The sequence below is a fragment of the Aythya marila genome (genome assembly GCF_965140915.1).
Source record: "Aythya marila genome assembly, chromosome: 15".
Taxonomy (NCBI): domain Eukaryota; kingdom Metazoa; phylum Chordata; class Aves; order Anseriformes; family Anatidae; genus Aythya; species Aythya marila.
Genome location: NC_139056.1, coordinates 4,192,494 through 4,215,190, shown reverse-complemented (window position 1 = coordinate 4,215,190; position 22,697 = coordinate 4,192,494). Strand labels below are relative to the sequence as shown.

Sequence of the window (22,697 nt, the reverse complement as noted above, 5' to 3'; positions counted from 1 at the left end):
TGACCCTATGAGAGGAATGGCTCTTTTAAGACCAGATAGAATTTAAGTCCAGACACAAGGTAGATGTTTTGCCGACAGCAAACATGTTTATAATGGAATTAATAACATGCTGCTTCCTACTCAAAATGCTCATACTCAGTAAACCATTTAAAAGTTCCAGAATGACTGGCCACAGGGTGCCAAATCAATGTCTCTGCCTTTCTTTCATCACTCGTTTCCAGCAGTAACACAGTGAGTTAGCACAGCACTTCCTCAGCAGCTTTACCTCAAATAACTTTTTGGATTTAGCTGTTAATCTATGAAAATAACTGGGTTGGGGCCTCTGCTGCACCAGTACAATATAGAATCAGAGCATCTGAGAAGGAACTGCAATCTAGATGCATTTTGCCCAATAAGGGCCCTGGGAAGCCATGCTGAGGGTTTCAGAGCAGAACACACCCTGAATCCTTCAGCAGTGTCACCTTGCAAGCAGAAAGGGTGAGGTAGAAGTTACTTAGAGAAGCTCTGGTATATTCAGGCCAGAGGACTGCTAATTTTGGTACATTGCACTCCATGGGCTATTAATTGACTGCAAATTTGGCAGCATTTTCTGAACGATCTCTGGTATTCTGCATAGCAGGTTGATGTCAGCAGATCTAATCAACAGCTAGTCTGTGCACACAAAGCATGTCCCTCCTTTTCCACAAACATAAGTCTGTATTAAAATCTGAGCTCTTACCCTATATTGAAAATCCTAGCATAACTTCAGGAATTTGTGTTATTTTTAGAGATCTCGGTAAATTGGAAATTGTATCTCTGGTGAAGCCAATCTGTACTACTGTCTTTTTCCTTTCATTATGAACCTTTCCTGGCAAATACAAGAAGATTATTTTGATGAACTGTACTTTTTTACTTTTCTGACTTTCTTCATTTTTCCTCAGCACAAGGATGACTGCCTAATCTGATTATGCTGACGTGGAAATTAAATCTCCGCATAGAGTTGACTTATTCTGGACATAAGCTTTTCTATTATCACAGTCTGGGCACAAAAGGATCAGGAGTTAGCAGGCTTTGGCTTTTGTTTACTGTAAAGTGAATCTAGACAGATTCGACAAGGGCTTCCACATATTTTGATGACTAAAACAACTTACTTGTTTCTACAAATAAGCATATAGCTAGAACTTCGTGGCACCAAAATTAGTAAAAGAACTGCCCAGGACACAGATGATCACTTTATAAAATCCTCAATTTGCAGCTTGGACCTAAGCGGATTGCACGTTCCTGCCGCTTTGCTCTGTAACACCCTTTGCCTCCCCTTGATTTTAACATGAGGGCTTTTTAACATTTGTACAAATGGCTGATCATCACAGTGGTGTGACGGTTCAGATACGAATGGCTCTGATGCAGGCTTATGAGAAGAGCGCTGATAAAACACCCGCTCAACACACGATGCTTGCGGGGCCAAGTAAATCTTTCAAGTAAACTGCAAATAGAGTTAGAGGAAACAGATGAGCTTGAGGTCCCAACTAAGACATCCCAAAACTCATTTGTTTCTCTTTACTGGATCAATTGGTCTAACAAAACTTATTTTACCCTCCTCCGCAAACCCTGTACGGCTTCTGTCCTCCGCCCTTCTCAATGTTACCTGGTGGCAACAACTGCTCGGTTTGCAGATCTCGGCGGGCTCTTACCCGTATCACGAACACATCCCGGGCACGTAGGAGACAGCGAAGGCGCAGAACAAAGCTGTGTCTGTTCGCAGCGCCCCGCCGAGCGGCAGCACCGCCGCTCCCTGCGCCGACGGCCGCTGCCCCGCGCCACCACGTGCGCGGCCCCGCGCGGGAACCGCCGGCACGGCGGGGGCGTGGCCTGGGCGGTGGGCGTGGCCTCGCGGAGGGGGCGTGTCCCCGGCGGGGCGGTGGGCGGGGCGTGCCGGGCTGCCCGCGCGCCGTGGCGCGATGCGGGGCGGGCTGGGCGCGCTGCCGCTGGTGCTGGCGCTGGCGGGGGCCTCGAGCTTCGTGCTGCTGGCCGTGGCCATGGCCACCGACTTCTGGTACATCATCGACGCCTCGCGCCTGGAGGCGGCCGCCAACGGCACGGCGGCGCTCAGCTCCCACTCGGGGCTCTGGCGGACCTGCCGGCGTGAGTGGGGCGGGGCCGGCGGGAGGGGCGGGGCTTGAACAAAGGGGGCGGGGTTTGAGGGGGGCGTGGCACCCGGAGGCCCCGCCCCTCTCCCCCAGCATCGCCAGGGGGTGCCGGCTGCGGGGGCTCCGGGCGCTGCCCTGGGTGTCCCGGGTACCGCAGCGCTTGGTGCGCGCTGCAATAACCCCAACCCCAGCCCCAACCCCATTGCTGCAGCCCCGTCCAGCAGAAGGGCAGGTGACTGCCCGGGATGGGACCCTGATGGTTGGCGCTGTTACGAAGGACCCCACAGCCACGCGTGGATGTTCCAGGGTTTTGCCCATTTAGCTTCACTGCATGCGGGGCGTGTTGCTGTAGCACTGGGGTTAATCTGGGGTTTGACTCCACCGTTAGGAGTGTGGAGTAACCGATGGGCATCGTAGACGAGAAGGACGTTACTTTGGTGGAGCACTGAAAATCCCCTCCTCTGCTTCCCTGCTAGGAACAACTGTTTGCAAAGGAGAAGATAGCATATTTATTGTATGCACACACACACACACACAAGGAAGAGAATATATTGCTGTATTTCATTTTTGTCCTTTGCTTTTTTCTTTTTCCCCTTCTTTATCAGTTAGGAACAAATGCTACCCTTTGATCAACCCCTTCTGGCATGGGAATGCAAACATCACCGCCTCGCACAGACAGCTTTTATGTGAGTAACGCCGTGTTATTTCTGTGCTGCCATCCACCCTTCCCTCCCTTCTGAGCCACTTACACGGTCCTGGTTCTGATTCAGAGGGGAACTCTTCAGGCAGGTGCTTTGGCTGCTTCAGTGCCAGAGCTGTCACTGCGTGGCATCCTTTAGTGTGATTTCTGTTGATGGAAGCATTTATTTCAGGTCAAGTTCCGCTAGTTTTTTCCAGGGAAGCAAGATGTTTCTGCCTGGCATGGCTCAGGAAGGTACCTGATTGCTTAAGCTAAACAGCGAGAGTGTTCAAAATACCCCTCCCAAATAGTTTAATCCCTTAAGCAGACAGTTAAATTGCTGTTTAAGACAGATACTTATCTACCCTGTCATTGGGATCCTTTGCACTGAAAAAATAATGAGTATGCAGGAACTTAATAAAACAAACTGGTAACTAAAAGTGTTCAAACTCAATGAAGAACATCGTGTTCAAAAAGCTTGCCTGAAGTTTCTAATTACACACGCTGGTATTCCTTGCCTTTAGATTCACTTGTCAGTATCAGCATGTTTTCCGACAGTCCATACTAAACACTTTCAAATGCTTTTGGGCTTCTCATAAAAGACGAATTAGCTTATTTGCATCATCTTTAGCATGATACTGTTCATACAAGAGTTTGTATGTGGGCCCTTTTATTTTATTTACCTCTCCTCTCTGACCCTGTTTGTTTTCCCCATACAAGCAGAATATATGCTTTTGTCCTGTGCCTTAAAGCTGTATTCTCTCCCCCAAATCCATCCATCTCCCCGAGCAGCCCTTCCGAGAGGCTCAGAGTGTCTTTAGTCTCTCGGAGCAGCATCTCCAGACAGAGCTAAACATGGCAAGGAAAGGCTATGGTGCTATCGCAGCTGTGCTGCAGCAGTGGCTGCGAAGTTAAAGCAGCAGCACGACCCCCGTGGGCTGCTGTAACTGTGGAACTGGCGGATCAACAGGCTCAAGCCTACCAGCACAGGTTGTTCTCTGTGCTTCCCAGTGTAAAAGTCCCATTGCTGTCATCTTCCTTGCATAGGAAGACGCAGGACCTCCGCTGCTTGATGTTGGTGAAAACTGTGCAGGTAACTGAGAATGACTGTCTGCTGGATCATGTAATCCTCTCCGGCTAATTTACCCCAAAGTAAAATAATTTTTACTATTATTTAATAGTTCACTGAACCTAACCACACTGATCTCATTTTAAGTGTGGGTACCTCAACTAGCAAGTTGGAGGTTGTCTAAAATTTTAGGACAAAATTATTGGCACTTCAAAAATTGTGGTCATATTTGCAAATGCTACATCTGTAATTCTTCTCAGACAAGGAAATTTTAGATTACAGCTCTTTGATGGAAGCTGAATTCTGCCAAAACAGAATCAAAGACTATTATGGAGCTCTTTTTGATACAAAAATGATGTTGGCTTGGAAACAAAGGACGTCTTTGGTAGTCATAAAGTGTAAAAAAATAATGAATGGGAAAAGAATGGATTCATAACTGTGTTTACAGACTCTTCAAAGCCTCAGAGAAATTTTGTCTCTCACATTAAATACTATTCTTAGGTTCTTGGGCAAAGACCACAGGCTGCAAAGACACTCGTGTATTTTCTTATAAGCAGGTGTAATATGCCTAAAAATCAGGAGGTAAGGAATTAAGGACACTTTAGTTAGAAGAACCTGTGAGGTTTGATTAGAATGTGTTACAGAGTGAAGTTTTTGATATTTTAGATGGGCAGATTCAACGCAGTTAGGCTACAGACCACAGCAATAGCAGCTGTACTTCTAGGAACAACAGGTATTTCTAAGGGTCATCTAGATTTGTTAAGTACTGAGCTTCGTATTTCTTCCTTAGGTATTTTCTGCCGGTGGTCACTGAATCATATTTCGGCAGATCAGTGCTAACCTTCACCTAGAGTAAATTTTAACTAGAATTTCAGAGGACAATTCCCACGTTCTTGATTCCAGTGTAGTTAAGGTAATTTCTTCATGTGTTGCTACAAGGGGCAAACAGGCTAACTACACAGCTTTAAATGCATTTTTTTCCTTTGTGTGCCTGTGCCGGTGTCAGCATGAGTCACATTCACACAGAATTAGTCTCATCCTGTCTTGCTGTACACCCGTATCTCTCCCTGTTTGATTGGCAGACTGCCTTTCAGCAGCTCTGGTAACATCAGGCACATTTCTTGCCTTTTATTCCTTAAAAATCTGTAAAGGGCTGTCTCTTAGTGCGGGCACTTAAGTCACACATCAGGAATCCCATTCTGCTTTCTTCAGTGTTCCCGTGCTCTTCCTGGCACATCTTAACTAGACACAAGAGCCAAAAAGATGAGGGAAGGTCTGTGCCCGTGTGCATAGAGCTGAGTCTAAGTGGCAGCCGACGTGCTGGTCACTGCCTGAAGATGAACCCTTTGTTAGGGAATGAAAAGCCTGCACATTGCCTCCCTCCACATTTCCAATCCCTCCCCTATTCATTCCCAGCAGTTTCCTTTGAGGCTTACTGCATGCTTCAGAGGGAGCTCCTGACAAATTAGAACAATTGGGCGTACAAATTAAAGTTCTGTGCTACCAGCAGCATCGCTCAGGCAGTTAGCCTCAGTCTTGTTAACCCCGAGAGTATGATGGATTTTCACATCACTAGAGCACCCCCGAGCAATTTCTCTAACAGATTAGCCACAAGCATGCCTTCCCCTGGACATTAACCTTCCACTGCTTTTCCTACCACTCCCTCCAGCTGAACATATGACATACACCCCCCCTCCCCAAACCTACAATGTATAAAATGTTTTCCCACTACAGATTACATTATGGGATGAGTCTATTTGTTTAAAACATCAGCCACCATCCAAAGAAAGATATGACTTGACTACCTGCCAGGAGCTTTTCTGAATTTTCTGCATTTATAAAATGCATTTTTGCCAGAGGTGTTTATTTTCCTCTGCTCCATACGGGACTTTATGAAATACCACGAAAAGGTATCTTTCTGAGGGAAATTCCTCTATGCTTTCATAACATAAAATTAACATTATTTCTTTTTTCTGGATCTGCTCTGCTAATTTGGTGTAATGGAAGCCCATCAATTTTGTACAGAAACTGAAAAACCTCTTTATTGCATTTCTGGGCACTTTCTAACATGGATTTTCACAACAGCAGCTCAGGCTGCAGCAGGTTCTGCATGTCTGAAAGACCTGAACCATGCCTGTGTTTAGCAGAACTGCTCGAATCTTCCTAGTGCTTTCCCTCTCCAAATGATGCTGAGCCGGGATGACTGTTACCCCATCCCAGATGTCAGAGGTAATCCTTTCAGCAAAACCTGACAGAAGCCAAAGCTTCCACTGTTACCAGCAGGTAACATTCAAAATCACATCTAAGATGTTGAGGATCACATACAGAGAGAGGGAAGGAGTGGCAGGATTTAATCAACTGAAAAGTTTTCCCCAAGAGTTGCTGTAAAATGATTTTATCAAAAAAAAAAAAAAAGGGAAAAAAAAAAGCTTTCAGTGGGAAAAGGTTACTCTTGGGAGTTTTTGTAATACAAATATTTTTAACTTACCAAACTCGGTATTGTCATTTAAGTAGTAATTGCCAGTATAAATTTAAATAAAGGTGCACCAGTGTAATCTGAGCAAAATGGACAATTTTGTAAATATATATATTTTTTTAAATCAGAATTAATCAGTACTCCAGGCTGGGTTTGAGTACTTCTTGTAGGACAGTTAAGCTGTCAAAAGAAAATCAGTAATGTGTCAGCTAGGTACTGAAGTGTCTTGGCAAGACCCTTCTGTGAACTTGACTTTTTGGAAGCTCAGAAAACCTATTCCTATGTGTCTCAGTTGTGGTTGGAGAGTGACCCCTGCCTGGTAGCATACCAATTACTTCCAGCTACATTCTGAACCACATGCAATATGATTTGCTGATCCCAGAAAGCTGTCACAAATGTTTTTCCAGAGCATGGTGGAATTTGTTAAATCGTGGTGATTTATGTGTGTTGACTCCCCCTGCCTTGTTGAAAACCAAAGTGTCATAGAACCACAGAACCTTTCTTTCTTTCTTTCCTTCCTTTTTTTTTTTTTTTTTTCTTTTGGCACATCAAAGCAATATCCATAATGTGTTACTTGGCCAAAACTTAAAAGAGGCCATTTTGGTCCAAAGATGGAAGCAGATGCAAAATTACCAAATGCTTAATTCCTCTTAAAATCTCTTAACTTTGCACCAATAGCTGGTGTTGGGGCCCATTTACACTGCAGAGCTGGAGCCAGTGGTACAAAAATAACGCTACAGGAACTGTTAGTTACTGATGGCTACCTGGTTTTCCCCTTTATTTAGTACTATTTTCTTCCTGAGCTGTCCTGGGATGGTCAGGTAATGTCTGTGGCTTCCACTTATACGCAACTGAAAGAAAATGCTTGTAAAACCAAGATGGGAGTGTGCAGCTGCCCATCCACAACTGCTGAAATTATTCTCCCCAGTGTATTATTATTATTTTTTAAAGTCATTAATTTACTTGGACCCATGAGGCTGCAGACAAGTTAGTGCTTCCTGCAGGGAACTGGCGCTTCCTGGAGAGAAACAAGCTCCGCAGTAGAGTCAGTTCCTAAAGACCTCCGTTGTAATGTAACAGTTGCCTCAGTTTCTTCCTCAACAGAATTACTTTAATAAGACTGGATTTCCTCCCAGCATGCAGACCCTGTAACAGTCACTAACCAACTGCTTTCACTCTTCTCCCCCCTCTTAATAGTCCTGCTTCATTTGTACTGAGTTAAATGATTGTACTCATGGTGCTATCCTGGAATGACCATCTGTTTGGCTGCCATTGCATATTACCTGGTGAATTTACAGTTCTCTGCAATTTTTCTTTTTGGTTTCAACTTATCAAAAAGAACAGCTATGGTTGGACTACCCATCAAAAGCCAGTGTAGGGGCCATGTGAAATAAGCCCCAAGTGCAGTACACAGAATTTCTGTCTTCACTGATATGGCAGATGTATACCCAAACAGATCGTTGTTTCTGAGCACCAGTGCAGTGGTTCTTCAGAGGGGCTCCAGTCCTCACAGTAGATATTATAGTAAATATGTACAGAAATCTGAAATAACAGAGAGTGACAATTTCAGATGAATGTTCTCATTTTCCTATATCATTGCTATCATAGCAATAGAATTTGAACCGTGTTGCACTGCTTATGCTTACCATTCCATCCATTCCTGGCATTGAAGCTTCCCATCAGGTCAGCATCATTATATTTCTACTGTCTTCACTTTGTCTTCCAGTTCAGCTCAAAGATTTGTTAGCAGAGAAGAGCACAGAGCAGACACCGCCAAACCAAAGTCCAGAGCCTAGCCAATTATCCTGGGCCACCCTAAGCTGTCAGCTCTCCTCCACCACCACCTTTTCTCTGCTGAACAGGAGGGAATCCAGGCCCTTGAGTCCCTGGGGTTCTAGCCCAGAAGCCTTACATCCAGCCACAGACAGCAATTCTTTTCTATTGCTTGTTTCTTCAGGTTGTTTCCTTCCTTCCTTTTGACCAGGTCAGGCTTTCTGAGTGCACCACTTCATCCCCCCTGCCAAACCTTTCCAAGGCAGCCCTGCTGGCTGTTGCTCCTGCCAGCGTTCTGCTGGAGCTGCAGGCTTCTGCGCAGCTCCTTCTGAGGGGCTGGTTAGTTACTGCTGGGGAAGGCAAACAGGTCCCTAATAAGGCTCTTCTGAGCTGCTGCCATTTGGATTATTTCTGATGAGATGACTGTTGCAGATTTCTAGAGGCTCCTTGCTATATTATAAGCTGTGCAAACAAATCCAAAGTTAGTTTGCAGCAACAAAGCTCCATCAGGTTAACAGGAGACGATTAACAAAGCTGCTAGACCTGCTGTTGGTTAGCTCCGATACCGTTCAATTCCTGTACCTCGTCCCAGAGGTATCTGTTACAAACTGCTCATCACCAACGGTGTCAGATGGTAATTTAGAAATGTCTGCCAAGCACAGATCTAGATGCATGCTGCGTGTGGACAGCACTCTTAGAGGCATTTGGTCACAGCTCGAGTAAAGCAGCTTTGGCTAGCTGATGTAAAACCGCATGAAGACACAGCAAGCGAAGTACTTTTTATATGTTAGTTTGTTTCAGGATTGGATCTTCTGGGCTAGACTGACAGGGAACTCGGGCATTATTGAGAAATCAATGTGGAAAACAGATCTACTTTATGGGAAGTACACGTACCTGTTGTGCAAAATAATTGTTTTTTCAATACTGATCTTATCAAAATAAAGAGTTATATGCATAATACATAACAGAAATGTGTATTTCAACACAACCTAAACAGAAAAGTTTGCAAAGTTTGTGTTTGAACTTCTCTTCCAGGTAATTATTGAAGGCAGAAATACAGTAAAGATATTTTAAGTCATGTCCTTCTATAAACTAATTCTGTCCCTCTAATCAAGGCATATAATGGCATAATATCATATGCCAGATGGCATGAATTCAAATTCCTGAGTGGTTTCCATGGCAGCATCTTAGAATAAGTTTTCCAGGCAGTTGCAGATTACACAGAAGAAGCACAAATGGGTATTAGGTATTGAACTAGAACACTCAAGGTGATAGAAGTCCTGTTTAGCCAAATGCAGCCCATTAAATATTTGATTTTAAAACAGCCACAGGTGATTCATGAGAAACAATGATCCCAGCTGTATTTAGGAAAAGGCTGTTAAGTGGGATGTGTGGGGTTTCACCTGATATATCCCTAAAACATACATACGTTCACTGCAGAGGGCCTAAAAATCTTTATTCTGATGTTGCATGCAGTTGTCACAGATCAGTAATGCAGTTTATGACACTCCCCAGGATAACAGTCTGGGGTATGGGTTTGTTCTCCCTTTGGTTCAAAAGAAAAGACACTCAGGGCCTGATTGTCTGCACTTGTCCTAGCTAAGGTTACAGTCCCAGCTGCAGAAGCTGAAATCACACGGTGGAAAGGAAAGTCAAAGAACGAGCAGCTGTCAGCACTTCTGTCCTGAGGAGTGGTTTGGTAGCGGTGAGGGACTGGTGAGGGATGTGACAAAGCACAGGCCCTGTGGTGAGCGTGTTGACGTGGCTACCCTCCCACCAAAGCCAGGCCTAGGGACAGTTGCACTATTCATACTTTTTAATGTTAATTGCATCAGCTTTCCTTCCTCCAACCCCTTCTCACCTCTTACCCACAAGACTAGTATTACTAAAGCCAAGAGGACACATAGATATCAGGAAGGTGGAAGATCAAAATCAGGCCTAATACCCTCAGGAAGCACAACCAGGGCAGAAGACGAGCCTGTTCCTGCTGCCTCTGTAGAAAATGAGAACTCAGTTGTGTACCAAACCTCTGTTCTGTCATGTCACATTGCATTGTGTGCCTGACAACCACTCTTACTATGTAAATCTCCTGGGCCAAGTTCTGTGCCTATTCCTCCTTTTGCCAACAGCTTTGACATTCTGATTTATACGCAGTGAGCTGAATGCTGATTTGAAACTTAGCACCTGAGAACTCCTGCAGGTTTGTGTTTCCCAGTCATCAACATCAGCCATGGGCCAGTTTTGCTGAAGGAAAGGCCAGGCACTATCCCCAGACTTAGAAGCAAAGAGAGAAAGAGCTCCCTTCTGCACAGAATGCTGAATTCCTGCTTCCTGGACATCAACTGATACCAATGGAGGGCTACGTCGGGCTCATTTAATACCAGAAACTAATTCCAGCATAAATGAAAGGAAATGGAGGAACAAAAGGGTGACCTCCCAAAACTGTCATGTGCAACATTTTTCCTTGGGAGCATGTCATGTACGACACAAAATGACTAGTTATGTCTTAAGACCACATTCCACTCAAGAAATGAGGTATCTGCCCTGTTCCCATGCTGGCTCTTCCGAGCCTTCCAATGTCTCCCTGAGCATAACTCGGGGTCTCCAGAACACCAGAGTAACTAGAACTCACATCATGCTTTCCAAAGAGAATCCAAGCTTTCTAGTAGGTCACAATATTTCATTGCCAGTTCATTGTAAAACTGAATGCTATCTTTCTTGCTTTTGTTATAGTTTTATTTCTGGCTTCCCTTGAGTCATCTTTTCATTTATCTCTATTGCTTGGTGCATCTTCTAGCTGAGGCAGTTTGCTCTTTTTTCATCACATTTGCTTGAGATTTTTCCTTTTCTCCACTCATCAGGTCCAAGGAAAGTCCAAGCTACAACAAATAATGACCAAAACTACCAGGACTTTCTTACATAAAACAACAACAACCACCAATCAACCAACAACAAAAAAAACCACCTTGCTATGTTTGATCAGAGTAATCTAGTACTTTGCCTCAATATGTTTCGTTAACTCACTGGGAATATTTGAGAGGATGCTTCAACCATTAAGAGCTAAACAGCTAAGTCCTTGACACATTACAAGGCACCATCAAGATGACTGAAAGAGCAGCTTTGTTCTAGAACTGAACCAAGTTACATTTTTTAATTAGCCTTAGAGCAGATTCAGTTTTGTTTACACAGACATTCTCCAACTTGCTTCAGTGACTTTACAGTAGTACAAATGAGGAATAAGATGAATAAGTTACTCCCATTCATAAATTTTCTCCGAGTAAAGCTGAAGGGCAATTTGCAGATTCTTCTTTATACAGAAGGTAAGGAGGAACAAATACCTATATTAATGAGGTAATAACAAATCTTTACCTAATTATCAAAGTCAAGTGGGTGTTGCAGTTCTGAGCATCACTCACGAGTCACAGCTCCAAAGACACAGACTGAACTAACTAATTGAAAGAACAAGCACAGAAGCAACACAAGTTGATCCCTGACTGTGTGCAATCATTACAATTATACTGAAGAGGATAAGCTGGCTTCTTACCCAGTGACAAGTGGTGTACCTCCACTTAAGCAGGAATTACGGACACTTAAAAAAAATGATCTGATTACACACAAACTCTGATCTTCTGACTCATTTTCCTTGGGAACTAGCTAATGTTGTATTGTTATTTATCTGTGAAATTAAGTAAGTCACTGAAGCCCAGAACCCCTCAGAAAATGGAATGTAGGTTTCCTTTCTCAGTAAATTTTCTCTATTCAGGTATAAAGTAAGAGGATGCTGGAAATTGCATTTACTTGATTTTTTGTTATTATTCTAGGAAAGGTAGGGTTGAACACTGTGAATAGATTGCATGAGAGAGAATGAGACAAAGATGGTTTATAATGGAAAAACAGCATGATATGAAAAATACATAGCAACCCTCTGTTTACACAGCTATTCAAACGTTATAGGGATCAATAAGGACTAATGTAAAACATTTAGCATAGGAGGAAATAAACCAGCAGAGGCTAATGTCCTTAGTGAAGCTGCTGTAGAAAACAATGACAGACACAGAATGAGAGCTGGGTAGGGAAATTTGCCTCTACTTCTTGTTCTGCTGCAACAGAGGAAAAGGTCAACAGTTTGGTAGATCAGCAGAGGGTGTGACAGAAAAGAAAGCGTTTAAGCAAAGCATCTGCTAGACTTCACCAGCCAAACAGAACAATGCCACTCACTATGATAGGTATGATTTAGATAACCTGACTGCTTTTTATTAAGGTTGCTAGTGACTACCAGATGCAATGCATCACCTGCTAGCCAGCTAGGTTTAATACCTGGAAACAGATTTATTGCTTAAACATGTCCATGTAGACGTATCCTTTATCGTCACAGTCTCTCAAGCACAGTCTGTAAAGGGCTCCCTCTGAGTGATGCCTTCTTCTCCATATCGTGTATTTGTCCTGCCTACTTAAACCGAGAACCCCAGAGATAGGTCAGCTCCTTGTTCGTGCTGCACAGAAAAAGGCTTTCATCCTGATTAGGGGCCCTGCTCTCAATAATGATTGATTACAAGTTATTAATTATTAATTATCCAGTGACACCACAGTAAAACATTATGATACTAACATTCTCCATTTTTCTTCAGACATGCATGGGACATTTGTCATCCTGATGCCCCTCAGCCTGATATTGATGATTTTTGGAGGAATGACTGGATTCATCAGTATTCTTGCCAGGGCCTACCTACTGCTTCTAATGACGGGTCTGCTTTTTCTTTTTGGAGGTACTATATCAAACTCCTGGCTTAATGCTTTTAGATAATAAGAGATTATATCTGGGAAACATCACTTTACCTTCCAGAGGAAAAGGTGAAGCAAGACTTCGCTTTCAGAATAATGCTGCTGCTCATTCACTTGGTGTCTGTGCAGCTCCTGACAGGGCTCTGGAGTAGAAAAGCTGCCCCACAGAGCCAGGAGTGGCTGTGAGCACACACAACCATACATCCACATGGAGCAAGTCACACCCTGAACATATGACTGCTCTGTCCATTGACAAAAAAGATTAAATACCTTCACAGCACAGTGCTTGGAGTCTTCACAGGTGAGGTCTGAAATCTGAAGTTATGGAGATGTGATTTTGGTATTAGTAGAGCACAGGGTTTGATAGGCTGGCACACACCTTATACCTACAAATTAAATGATGTATTTTCAAAGGAGTTTGAATAGAGTTCCTGAAGAGGGTTTTGCTTGGTATTCCTGGGTTGGCTTTACTGCTAGTTCTGAGCTGGAGTGTTGTCTCCTAACTGTTGGGGCACAAAGCCTTCAGCTCGTTGCACCACCCCAGCACAGCTTGCCACAGGCAGCTTCAGGTCACAGCAGCAGGTTCTAGGACTTCAGTGGCTTGTGAGAAGGCCAAACACCGTACAGGGAAGACGCTGAGGGTTATTTGCCCATCAGTCACATGCTTACAGTGCAACACTGACTGAAGAGGTTTGTGCTCCTCAAGGAAGGTGCTGTAGGGAGCATGTCACAGAAGAATTTTCCGATTCGTCACAATCACCAGTTGTACAGCATATTGTCTGAAAAATATGATGATTTTATATATATTTCATTATTTTTGCTCTATGGTAACACCAGAGTTCCTCTTTAATCCTCGTGGACCAGGGCTGTGTCTGCACCAGTGCAGAGCTGGGTTCTGATCCCCAGTCCAAATGTGAGTGAGACCAGAGTCTCCCTCAGCCTGCATTGGGCCGACAAGGATCCCGAACAGCGCTGCTCATTGAAGTTACCCCTAAATAAACCCCTTCCTCCTTTCCTGTTGGTAGCTGGACTGAGAACAGCAGCACTGTTCACATGGAAGATAAGTGCAATTACTGCAGTTCACCCAAAATCCAGTGAAATGCACCCAAACACTGCTGCCACCTGAACCACCTGTTTGTTACTCACCTGTTCCTGGCCCTTCTGCCCATGTCTTCATGTGGTATTGGCCTGGTTACCAACTTCTTTACAACCAGACTTTTGCAGGGGATGAAAGCTCCATTGTTTTTATTGCCCCCGTTCAGATTACTAAACTGAAATCCCATGTTTTGAAATTCTTATGGAAGGAGCCCCCAAAGAGCTGTTTTAGTTGGTGTAACATTTCAATTTGAAGCTCATCAGATTCTTTTAAGTTTTGTGGGGTTCATTTCGTCATTATTTTTGCTGTAACCACAACCTCTGCATTTTAAAAAGTCATTTATGAATTAAAACAAAAAACATTATGTTGAAGTAGGATAACTGGGTTTAAATTCATCTCCATTTTTCTCCCCCAAAGATATATTCAGTAGTGTTTTGTGAGGTACTTGCAATAGAAATTTTCTCCCACAGAAAAGGGGATCGTCAGTATTGGTCCACATCACCTGCTCCTATAATCCTGTTTTTAAGAAGAGAGTGAGAAGAGATTCTTGGAAATAAATGTGCTGCTGTCTCAAAGTCTTGACTGAACCTTTCAGTCTGAAGTTCTTACAAAGACCAGCCACCACCCATTATGCTTTTATTCTGAAAAACAAACAAACAAACAAACAAACAAAAAACCAACAACCCTGTATGTCCTATTTCCTTAGAACATCAGAAAGCTGAACTCACTAAAAAGGCTTAGGCTATTTGAAAACTACCCTAAATAGTAAGTGAAAGATGAAAAGCTGTGAAGTGCAAAGCACGATTATCCTATTGAGGAGTGGAGTACTCTGCCTTTCTAAGACACACAGGGTTGCAGAGAGGGAAAGGAAACACAAAGACATTACTGGGGAAGGGTGGCTACAATTCGTTCTGAACCTGCAGCTAGTGTTGTTTCTGAGGTCAGCGTGTACAGACTGACACGAGACCAGAGCCTCCTACTCAGGCAGTACTGTTTGGCTGTTTCAGCTGCACTGAGGCTTGATGTATGTAACAGGTCTATACGATATTCCAGTTCATGAAGCTTGATATTGATTAGATAGTCCTGTCCTGCCAGAAGGAAGTATTTTAGGTTGTAATTCTAGAAATGTGATTATTTGGGAAAATAGCAGAACTGATATGTTCCACATCCCAAGACATAGTATTTGGTTCCACTTTTTTTTTTTTTTTTTTTTAAATGCAGTTACATTTGAGGAGGAACGCAACTCAACAAACCCTCAAACTTCAATGAAGCAGTCACTATTTCCATTTCAGCTCACAAGAAGTATAGAAAAGTTTTTTGTTTGTTTGTTTGTTTGTTTTTTTCCCCTTGCAGAGGCCTAGAACAAGGCACAGACATAAAAGTATGGCTAAAATCAAGAACATGAGTATGAATTTTGACTGTTGGATAACCCAATTATCTTCTGTCTTAGTCTGCCTCTACTAAAACTTGTCTTTCTGGCAAAACCATAATCACATCTAGACTTACACTGTGATAAAAGCCCAACTGATTTTTGTATCCCTCAGAATCAGATAAGACACCGTCTTTTCCAACAAATGTTCCAGTGACTCCCACTTCTCCTAGACCACAGTCCTCAAATTATGGGCCTTCCTCTGTCTTCTTTCTTGCCACTGAATGAAGTCTGAAGTTTGTACATGTCCTTTGAGTGAACAGATGATAATCCCAGGATTTAGCACGTGCTTGTGCTAGATGTACAGTTCCCCAAGTTTGCTAGATTCAGTACAATCCTTTCATTCTGGAAACATCTGGCTTCTTGCTTGAGAGTCAACATTCAAAACCAGCCTAAATTCAGGTCACTGACCTGAAATGCAAGAACCTCTTGCCATGGGCTTTCTTGCGTAAACAACTGTACATGATGCACAGCAATGAGAAATTAGGATGTGTTATAACATACAATGAAGTCGGAGATGCATGAGGTACCCGTAAAAGACATGACTAGATTTCTATTGCAGAAGGCTTGTTGCTACACATTTTGATTCAGTATTGAACACGAGAAACTCAATATATAGAAAAATAATACTTTTTCTCTCACCCTTCCCTAAAAAACAGCTTTGACACAACTGGGGAAGTAATCAGAGGCTAAATGGTAATCTGGCCTAGGTAGATAGAAAGGAATGGCAAGGAAGCCCAAAGTGCAGGTATTTTTACTTTCTGCAGTGGATCCTGATTAACTGAATGTGTTTTTCTTTCCCAGCTCTTGTTACGCTTACAGGGATTTGTGTCTACATCGCATATTCAGCTGCTGCCTTTGAAGAAGCTGTCTGCCTCCTGAGGAGTAAGGATGTCCTGGTAGAAATTGACATCAGGTTTGGCTGGTCTCTGGCCCTGGTATGGATCTCGTTTGTCGCAGAAGTGCTCACTGGGGCTGTATTCCTCCTGGCAGCGAGAGTCGTGGGCCTGAAACGGCGGCGTGAACAGGCGCTATGAACAGCAGGTATCATTGCAACAACAGAATCTGGCAGAGCACAGAAATGTGGATTGCTTGGTCTGTGTGGTCACTGGGGGTAATAAAAATGGCAAGGCTGTGACTAAGTATCTTGCCAGCTGCCATAAACTCTCCTCAAAATTATCTACAAAATACAAAAATTCTGATAAATCAGTAAAACATTTTTAGTGTTGTCAATAAGGAAAGCTTTGTAGCTTTAGAAGAAAGTATGCTTCATTGTTAGTGTTTTTAAAATAATTTCAGCTGGTAGCTCATACGACATCAACATTCATTGCTTAGAACAAGACAAATTTCTGGCTTTCTGTTGTCTTTCTGCTTCCCCATCTGTTGTCCCTCAGAGTACCCTGCAGGCCAGGCTGCACGGTCCACTTAGCTTCTGATTTCTCCTCTGAGACTCCTAATGGGTATGCCCAGAATTCCAGGCACATTGGCAGCCTCTACCATATACGAAATATGATGTCTGTATACCTGAAGCCAGGCAGAGAGTGTGGGGGCTAAGAATCCTCCATTCATACTGCACACTCCATACGGCTTTGTTGCACAAAGCAAAATCAAATGTAAATGTCCAGAATAAGAACTTCAGAGAATCTGGAGAAATTCAGTGATAATCTCCAACACCATGGCATGGCTAGGACATCTAGTCTAGTGTCCACTTCCCACATTTATAGGATCTTTCTTTTCCATAGCATCTCCCCAAAGAGGCCCTCCTGGCTCCTCTACCACAACCACACTACTGCTGTGACAACATGCAAAAATGATCATTTGAGAGATCAGAGAACCCCAGAAGCCTACTCTATGTCAGCTATGTCTAGTGACTAAGGAGAAACACATCATCATGCCATCTTTTTAAGAATCATTACTCTTATGGTAAAAATCCCCCAATGCTTGTGGCATAATGCCACTGGATAACCCTGGGGGAAAGGGGCCACAGGAACAGAAAGTCCTAACAACTCCAGCCTTTAATAAATAGTTAAATGGAGGACAGCAGTATAAAAGTGATGCTGGGCGGACATTCAGGCTTTGACACTTGCCAGGCAGAAAGCTCCATGTCATCCTCACATTCTTTGAAGTGTGGAAAAGATTGATTAGGGTTAGTATAGGAATAATACATGAGAATAATTGTTGTAGAAATGGCTTAATGATGGGACTCTGTAAGTCAGGTTGACAGTTGGACTTGATGATCTTGAAGGTCTTTTCCAACTGAAATTATTCTATGATTTTCTAGAAATGAGTTTTGGTGCTGTGAAGAAATGAAAGGATGTAAGGCCTAGATACTGTGAATGACTCAATACTCGTTATCCTCCAGACAGCCCTGACTATGGCAGTGAAGTTCTCAAGGGCAATATAACGGGGTGTGTACTACTCTCAGAGAAGCTACAGCTGCTTTTCTGGATGTTTTAATTAACCACTGCAGCCAGCCCCAATCTATCATATGCTTTGGGCTACGTACTTACCCCCTTCAGCTCATTACAAGCTGCTTTTCCAATCTGGTAACTCAGAAGACATATCTAATAGATTTCCCAATTGTTACTTCGCAAATTTGATGCTTCTTTCTCATGAAAACACTAACATGCTGCTTTGTGCTACAGTATGTTTAACCTGTGCCCAAAACTGCTGAGTAAAACTGAGCACACAGGATGCCTGAATTTTATCTGAAGGGCCAAGCAATTTAGTTTTCATTTATTTTACCTCTGGGCAATTGCACTTAAGTGAAAATTTACTTTCATGCCCTCTGAAGTTATTCAGGAAATTTTTCCTGACTACTGTGGCCTGACATAAAGACCTGAAAGTGTAAAACTGCCCTGCTACCTTTCTGTTCTGTTACGGACAACTTCAGCATATTACAGCAGCTCCAGACCGTGACTCAGGAAGGCACGCTGCCATTGGGCAAGTCCCTTGTGCTTCCTCCAGCAGTGCAAAGGGCATCATCTACCTACCTCTGTTAAACATCAGAACGATTTGATCGTTGTCTTTTTTTAAAGCTTGCACATTTACTGAGCTTAGTCCCACAGTACCAAGCACTTCACGAAAAACAGCAGTGAGCTTTGCAGGTAAAAGGAAAGGAAAACATTACAACACTGCTGTGAATGGGGAACTGAGGCACAAACACTGCCCATGCTCAAGCAGAACCAGAGGTTTCCAAATCCCAGCCTAAGACCTTGGGTGGCAGACGTGCCATCAGAATGAAGTGAGATTAGAAGTCCTGAATGGAGCAAGACGTAGAAGTCCTGTTAACAGCCAGTACAATTTGTAATTCTCGGTTGCTCCCGCATGGGTTTTCACGTATTTTCCATGTTGCCTTGCGTTGGGGCAGTGTAATGGAGTCATTTGACAAGTTAAAGCATACCAAATCAACGCTATAAGGAGGATAAGAAAAAATCCTTTGTAGCCAAAATTCCACCTGAATTGCTCTTTAAGTGAATTATGTAAAGTGTAACACTTCTATATTTTGGTGCTGGTGAAGTTATCTAACACAGTACAATTATATGATGTTAGTCAGACATTACAGTAAGCTGTAATAGTAACATACCATCTGAGTTATTTTTCAGTGTTTATTGCAGATGTTATATAACAGTGGTTTTGAATGGTGTAAAATTAAATAAAATGACAACCCAGAGCTGGGAATTATTTATGAAGACATGGAATAACTAAGATGTACATATATTTTTCTTTATCTTTTTCTGCAGATCTATTCTACAGTTTATGTGATGCTTTTGAAGTACCTGTGTCACATGTGGTAGGTATTTATAAGATACTTACGCAGCTACGATATACAGTACTCAAGCGATCAAACCTAATTAGAAAGCCAATGAATCTGTTATTCAATTAGAGCAATTCACATTTCCATGGCTTTCCTGAATTTCTCATTCTGACTTCCTGCAATATCTGGCACAATGGTAATAAAGAGTAATTTTGGCTCCTATACTTGCATAGCCCCTGATTTTTTTTTGAAAGTTCTTCTGAATACAAAGATTGTTTTGAACAGTCAACAAAACTAGATAGAAATAATAGAAAACAATAGCTTTAAACAATTTGAAATATTATACTAGAAAGAGAAAACATCCTTGAAAAGACTTTATGTAATTCAATCCAAGTGATCTTATCAGCCTCCTACTTATAATGAAACTAATATTTACATGATACCCAGTTCTTTGCTGTATTTTTCCAAAATGCACTAGTGAAACAAAGAGACTTGACTGCTCCCAGTACCTCCTGGTGAACTGCAAACTCATAGGTAATTGGCCACATTTAAAGTGAAGAAAAATAAACATTATACTGAGCAGAGCAGAGCAGTAATTTGAACTGATAGAGTGCACAGAGCTACTGGCCAATGCTAGCCATGCACGGGCTCCCTCAAAGGATGGCAGATTAGGATAGGAAAGGTCACAGAAATCCATGGGGGTAGAAAAACTTAAGACTTGTAAGAGCTTTAGAGGAAAGGCCGGTGAATATAATGCAGACATGCAACCACAGGGAGTCTGGGTCTGTTCCTGAGCTGGGTGCCATAGAGCAGCATTTCTACTTCAGAAGTCTTGATTTCCCTTTTCTCTGCTTCAGTTTACAAATTTCTCTGAGTGAAACAGTGTCCCAGTATATACCAGTAAAAAACATGTCTCCTATTAACAGATGAAGTTGCCTCAACTCTCCCTGGAACTGGCATAGCCGTGCTCCAGAGTCTCCCCTGTGCCCCAGTGCTCCCCGTTTGTTTGCTCAGCAGGCACAGTCATTAGCTCCGCAACCGCAGGCGCTGGGCAGATGTTCTTGGAGGCCAGGCAACACCACCCCGAAGGCCAGTTCAACCCACAGGCTTTAGCCATCCCTCTTTTAGGTTATAGGTCTTTAGCTACTAAAATACGTTATAGTTAGGTTAAAAACAAAACAAAACATAAACAAAAACAAAACATAATCTTTTTACTTTTACTGAAACATTATAGAGCTGTCTTACTGTAGTAACTTTCTTGTACTTTTTACAAGTCAGTTTTAACCCTAACTGGGCCTTCAAATGTTTCCCCCCTTTTGCCAGCACTTTCAGCAGTAAAGCTACTGTCACATTCAGTCTCTGGATGGACATCAGCAGTGGCAGTATCCACCACTGGGTCACATCCCAAGTTGGTGACACGTATGTAATGCTAGCAAGCAGACTTTGAATGCTGAGTTGAGACCTTTTAGTGTTTTACACGGATTTGCACAGAAGCAGCAGTCTCTGCTGACATCTTGTGACAACACTGAGCAGTTGGCTGTATTTGGAAAGAAATGGTTCATTTCCATACATGCTACTTTTGGTATGGTTTGAAGAGAAGAGGAGACTGCCACATTCACGAGGCTGTAGCTGCTCTATTTTAAAGCCTACAGAATCCCACCTAGGAACTGCTGTATCCAAGACAGTAACTCACTGCATCTGGACACATATCCCAGCTGCTGGCCACCTAAAGTTAAAATGTCAGGGGATGGAAAATGTACTGTTAACTTTTTTTTTTTTTTTTTTTTTTAATAAAAAATAAAAAGCAAACAATTTTAACTGTTTTTACTCTTAGGAAATAGAGCAATGGTATTGGGTTTAGTTTATTTGTCACAAATGTTGAAATTATTAAACTCAATCAAAATGAATACCTGGGAATATAAATTATAAGAGAAAAATAAATACCTTTATATCATGGCTCATTTCCTGAATATGACGGACTGACTAAGGATTGAACAACTGAACCAGACAGATTTCAGGACTGGTATAGGAAATGTAAATGAGGTTGTTCAGGAAACAGAATGCTATGGTTTTCTGTAGCTCTTCAGTTCTTAACCCTCTCTCAATGACAACATTTTTTTTTTTTTTTTTTCCCCACCAAAAATCAGTCAATTCTATTCTGAGCACAAGATGAGCAACTTCAGTGAGATTTACCAAAGCATCGAACTTTGTGCAATAACAAAGTAGAAGAGATGAACTCTAACTTCCCACCTCTATTAGATTAGATCAGATCTTCCTTTCTTGGGGACTGTGGTGGCATTGTCCACTCCTGATCTATGACCATATTTCCTTGTAGACTACTTGGAAACATCTGTAATTTTTCCAGGCCAAAGTACAAAGGCAGAACATCTCCTGTTCTTAACAGTGGTGCAGGATCAGGTTGGTAGACTTATATGTGGGATGAACACTATTTTGGGATGGCTCCTCCATGGAAAGCAGTTAGCTAGCAGTCTGCAGGTTATATGGACTCAGGTACTCAATGGAAAGGAAGAGAAATGCAATGTCACACCACACTGAAACTGAAGCAGCATTTACAGATTGAAATCTCCTGTGACATGCAACCTAGTTTCCCAATCTATCACCTAAGAAAAAACATCTATCTGATCTTACAGGAAGCTTTCAGGTGCCATCACCAGTGAGGACAAGGTGCTGAAGCTGCTACTTGTAAAACCATCAGAGAAGAGGGAATATGAGACTGTAAACACACAAGTTTTCATCAGTTAATGAGTATCTGTGTATCTCTGTGTATCAGCCAAGCTGTCACAGCTGTATTTATATTCTCAAGTCATCTCACAACAGTCTTGAGAATTAAAATGCATTTATTTCAGCACACCACCTCTACAGCCTGATCCTATTCCCCTGGTGGTTTAAGTTAATGGGTTTAATCTGGAGCTGACCAGAGCTGATGAACAGTGAAGTGTTAAAAAGCAGCGTCTTAGTCCTTGAGGGAATTTGCTTCTACCACTCATTTCAAAGCTAGCTCGAAGACTCCTTGCTTGGGGTTGGAAGGATGGCAGGCAGCTCCCTGAAGAGCTTTTGGCTCATTATTTTACTGTTTTCATTTTTGCCAGGGACAAGGCAAACACTTGTCATGGAAGGCTGGGACTCTCCCAGTGTAGTGCTCCCTAGGTGTCGAAATGGATTTGTCTGCCAATAGCCGAACAGCACTTGCTAATGGCTGATGCTTCTGGACAACGCATCTGGCTGCTGGAGGAGCTGGCATATTTCTCCATCCAACCTGGGCTCCTCAAATATTTATAAGCTAACGTTGCCTGTAATGCCTGCAGCATACAGAGAGACTGAACCGAACTGCACTGTGGAGGAGTCTCTTTTCTACAGCCTGTTGGAGTTGGCTGCATCACCGCTGTGAAAGCCCTTTGGCATCATAAACCTTTTATTGCCACAGCTCCCACTTGACTAGTATTATGCAGCGAAGCATTTAATTATGCAAGAAAACACACAAAAATAATT

General features: G+C 42.7%; 1 protein-coding gene across 1 annotated transcript; it reads left to right on the top strand.

Annotated features, from left to right (window-relative positions):
- Positions 1-1,937: 1,937 nt before the first annotated feature.
- TMEM114 (transmembrane protein 114) lies at positions 1,938-19,403 on the top strand (the record flags this gene model as incomplete). Its single annotated transcript, XM_082772790.1, has 5 exons — positions 1,938-2,121; positions 2,732-2,812; positions 12,752-12,889; positions 16,235-16,474; positions 19,174-19,403. The coding sequence occupies 4 exons, from the start codon at positions 1,938-1,940 to the stop codon at positions 16,465-16,467; spliced, it is 636 nt and encodes a 211-aa protein (XP_082628916.1). The 3' UTR covers positions 16,468-16,474; positions 19,174-19,403.
- Between the last annotated feature and the right edge of the window lie 3,294 nt (positions 19,404-22,697).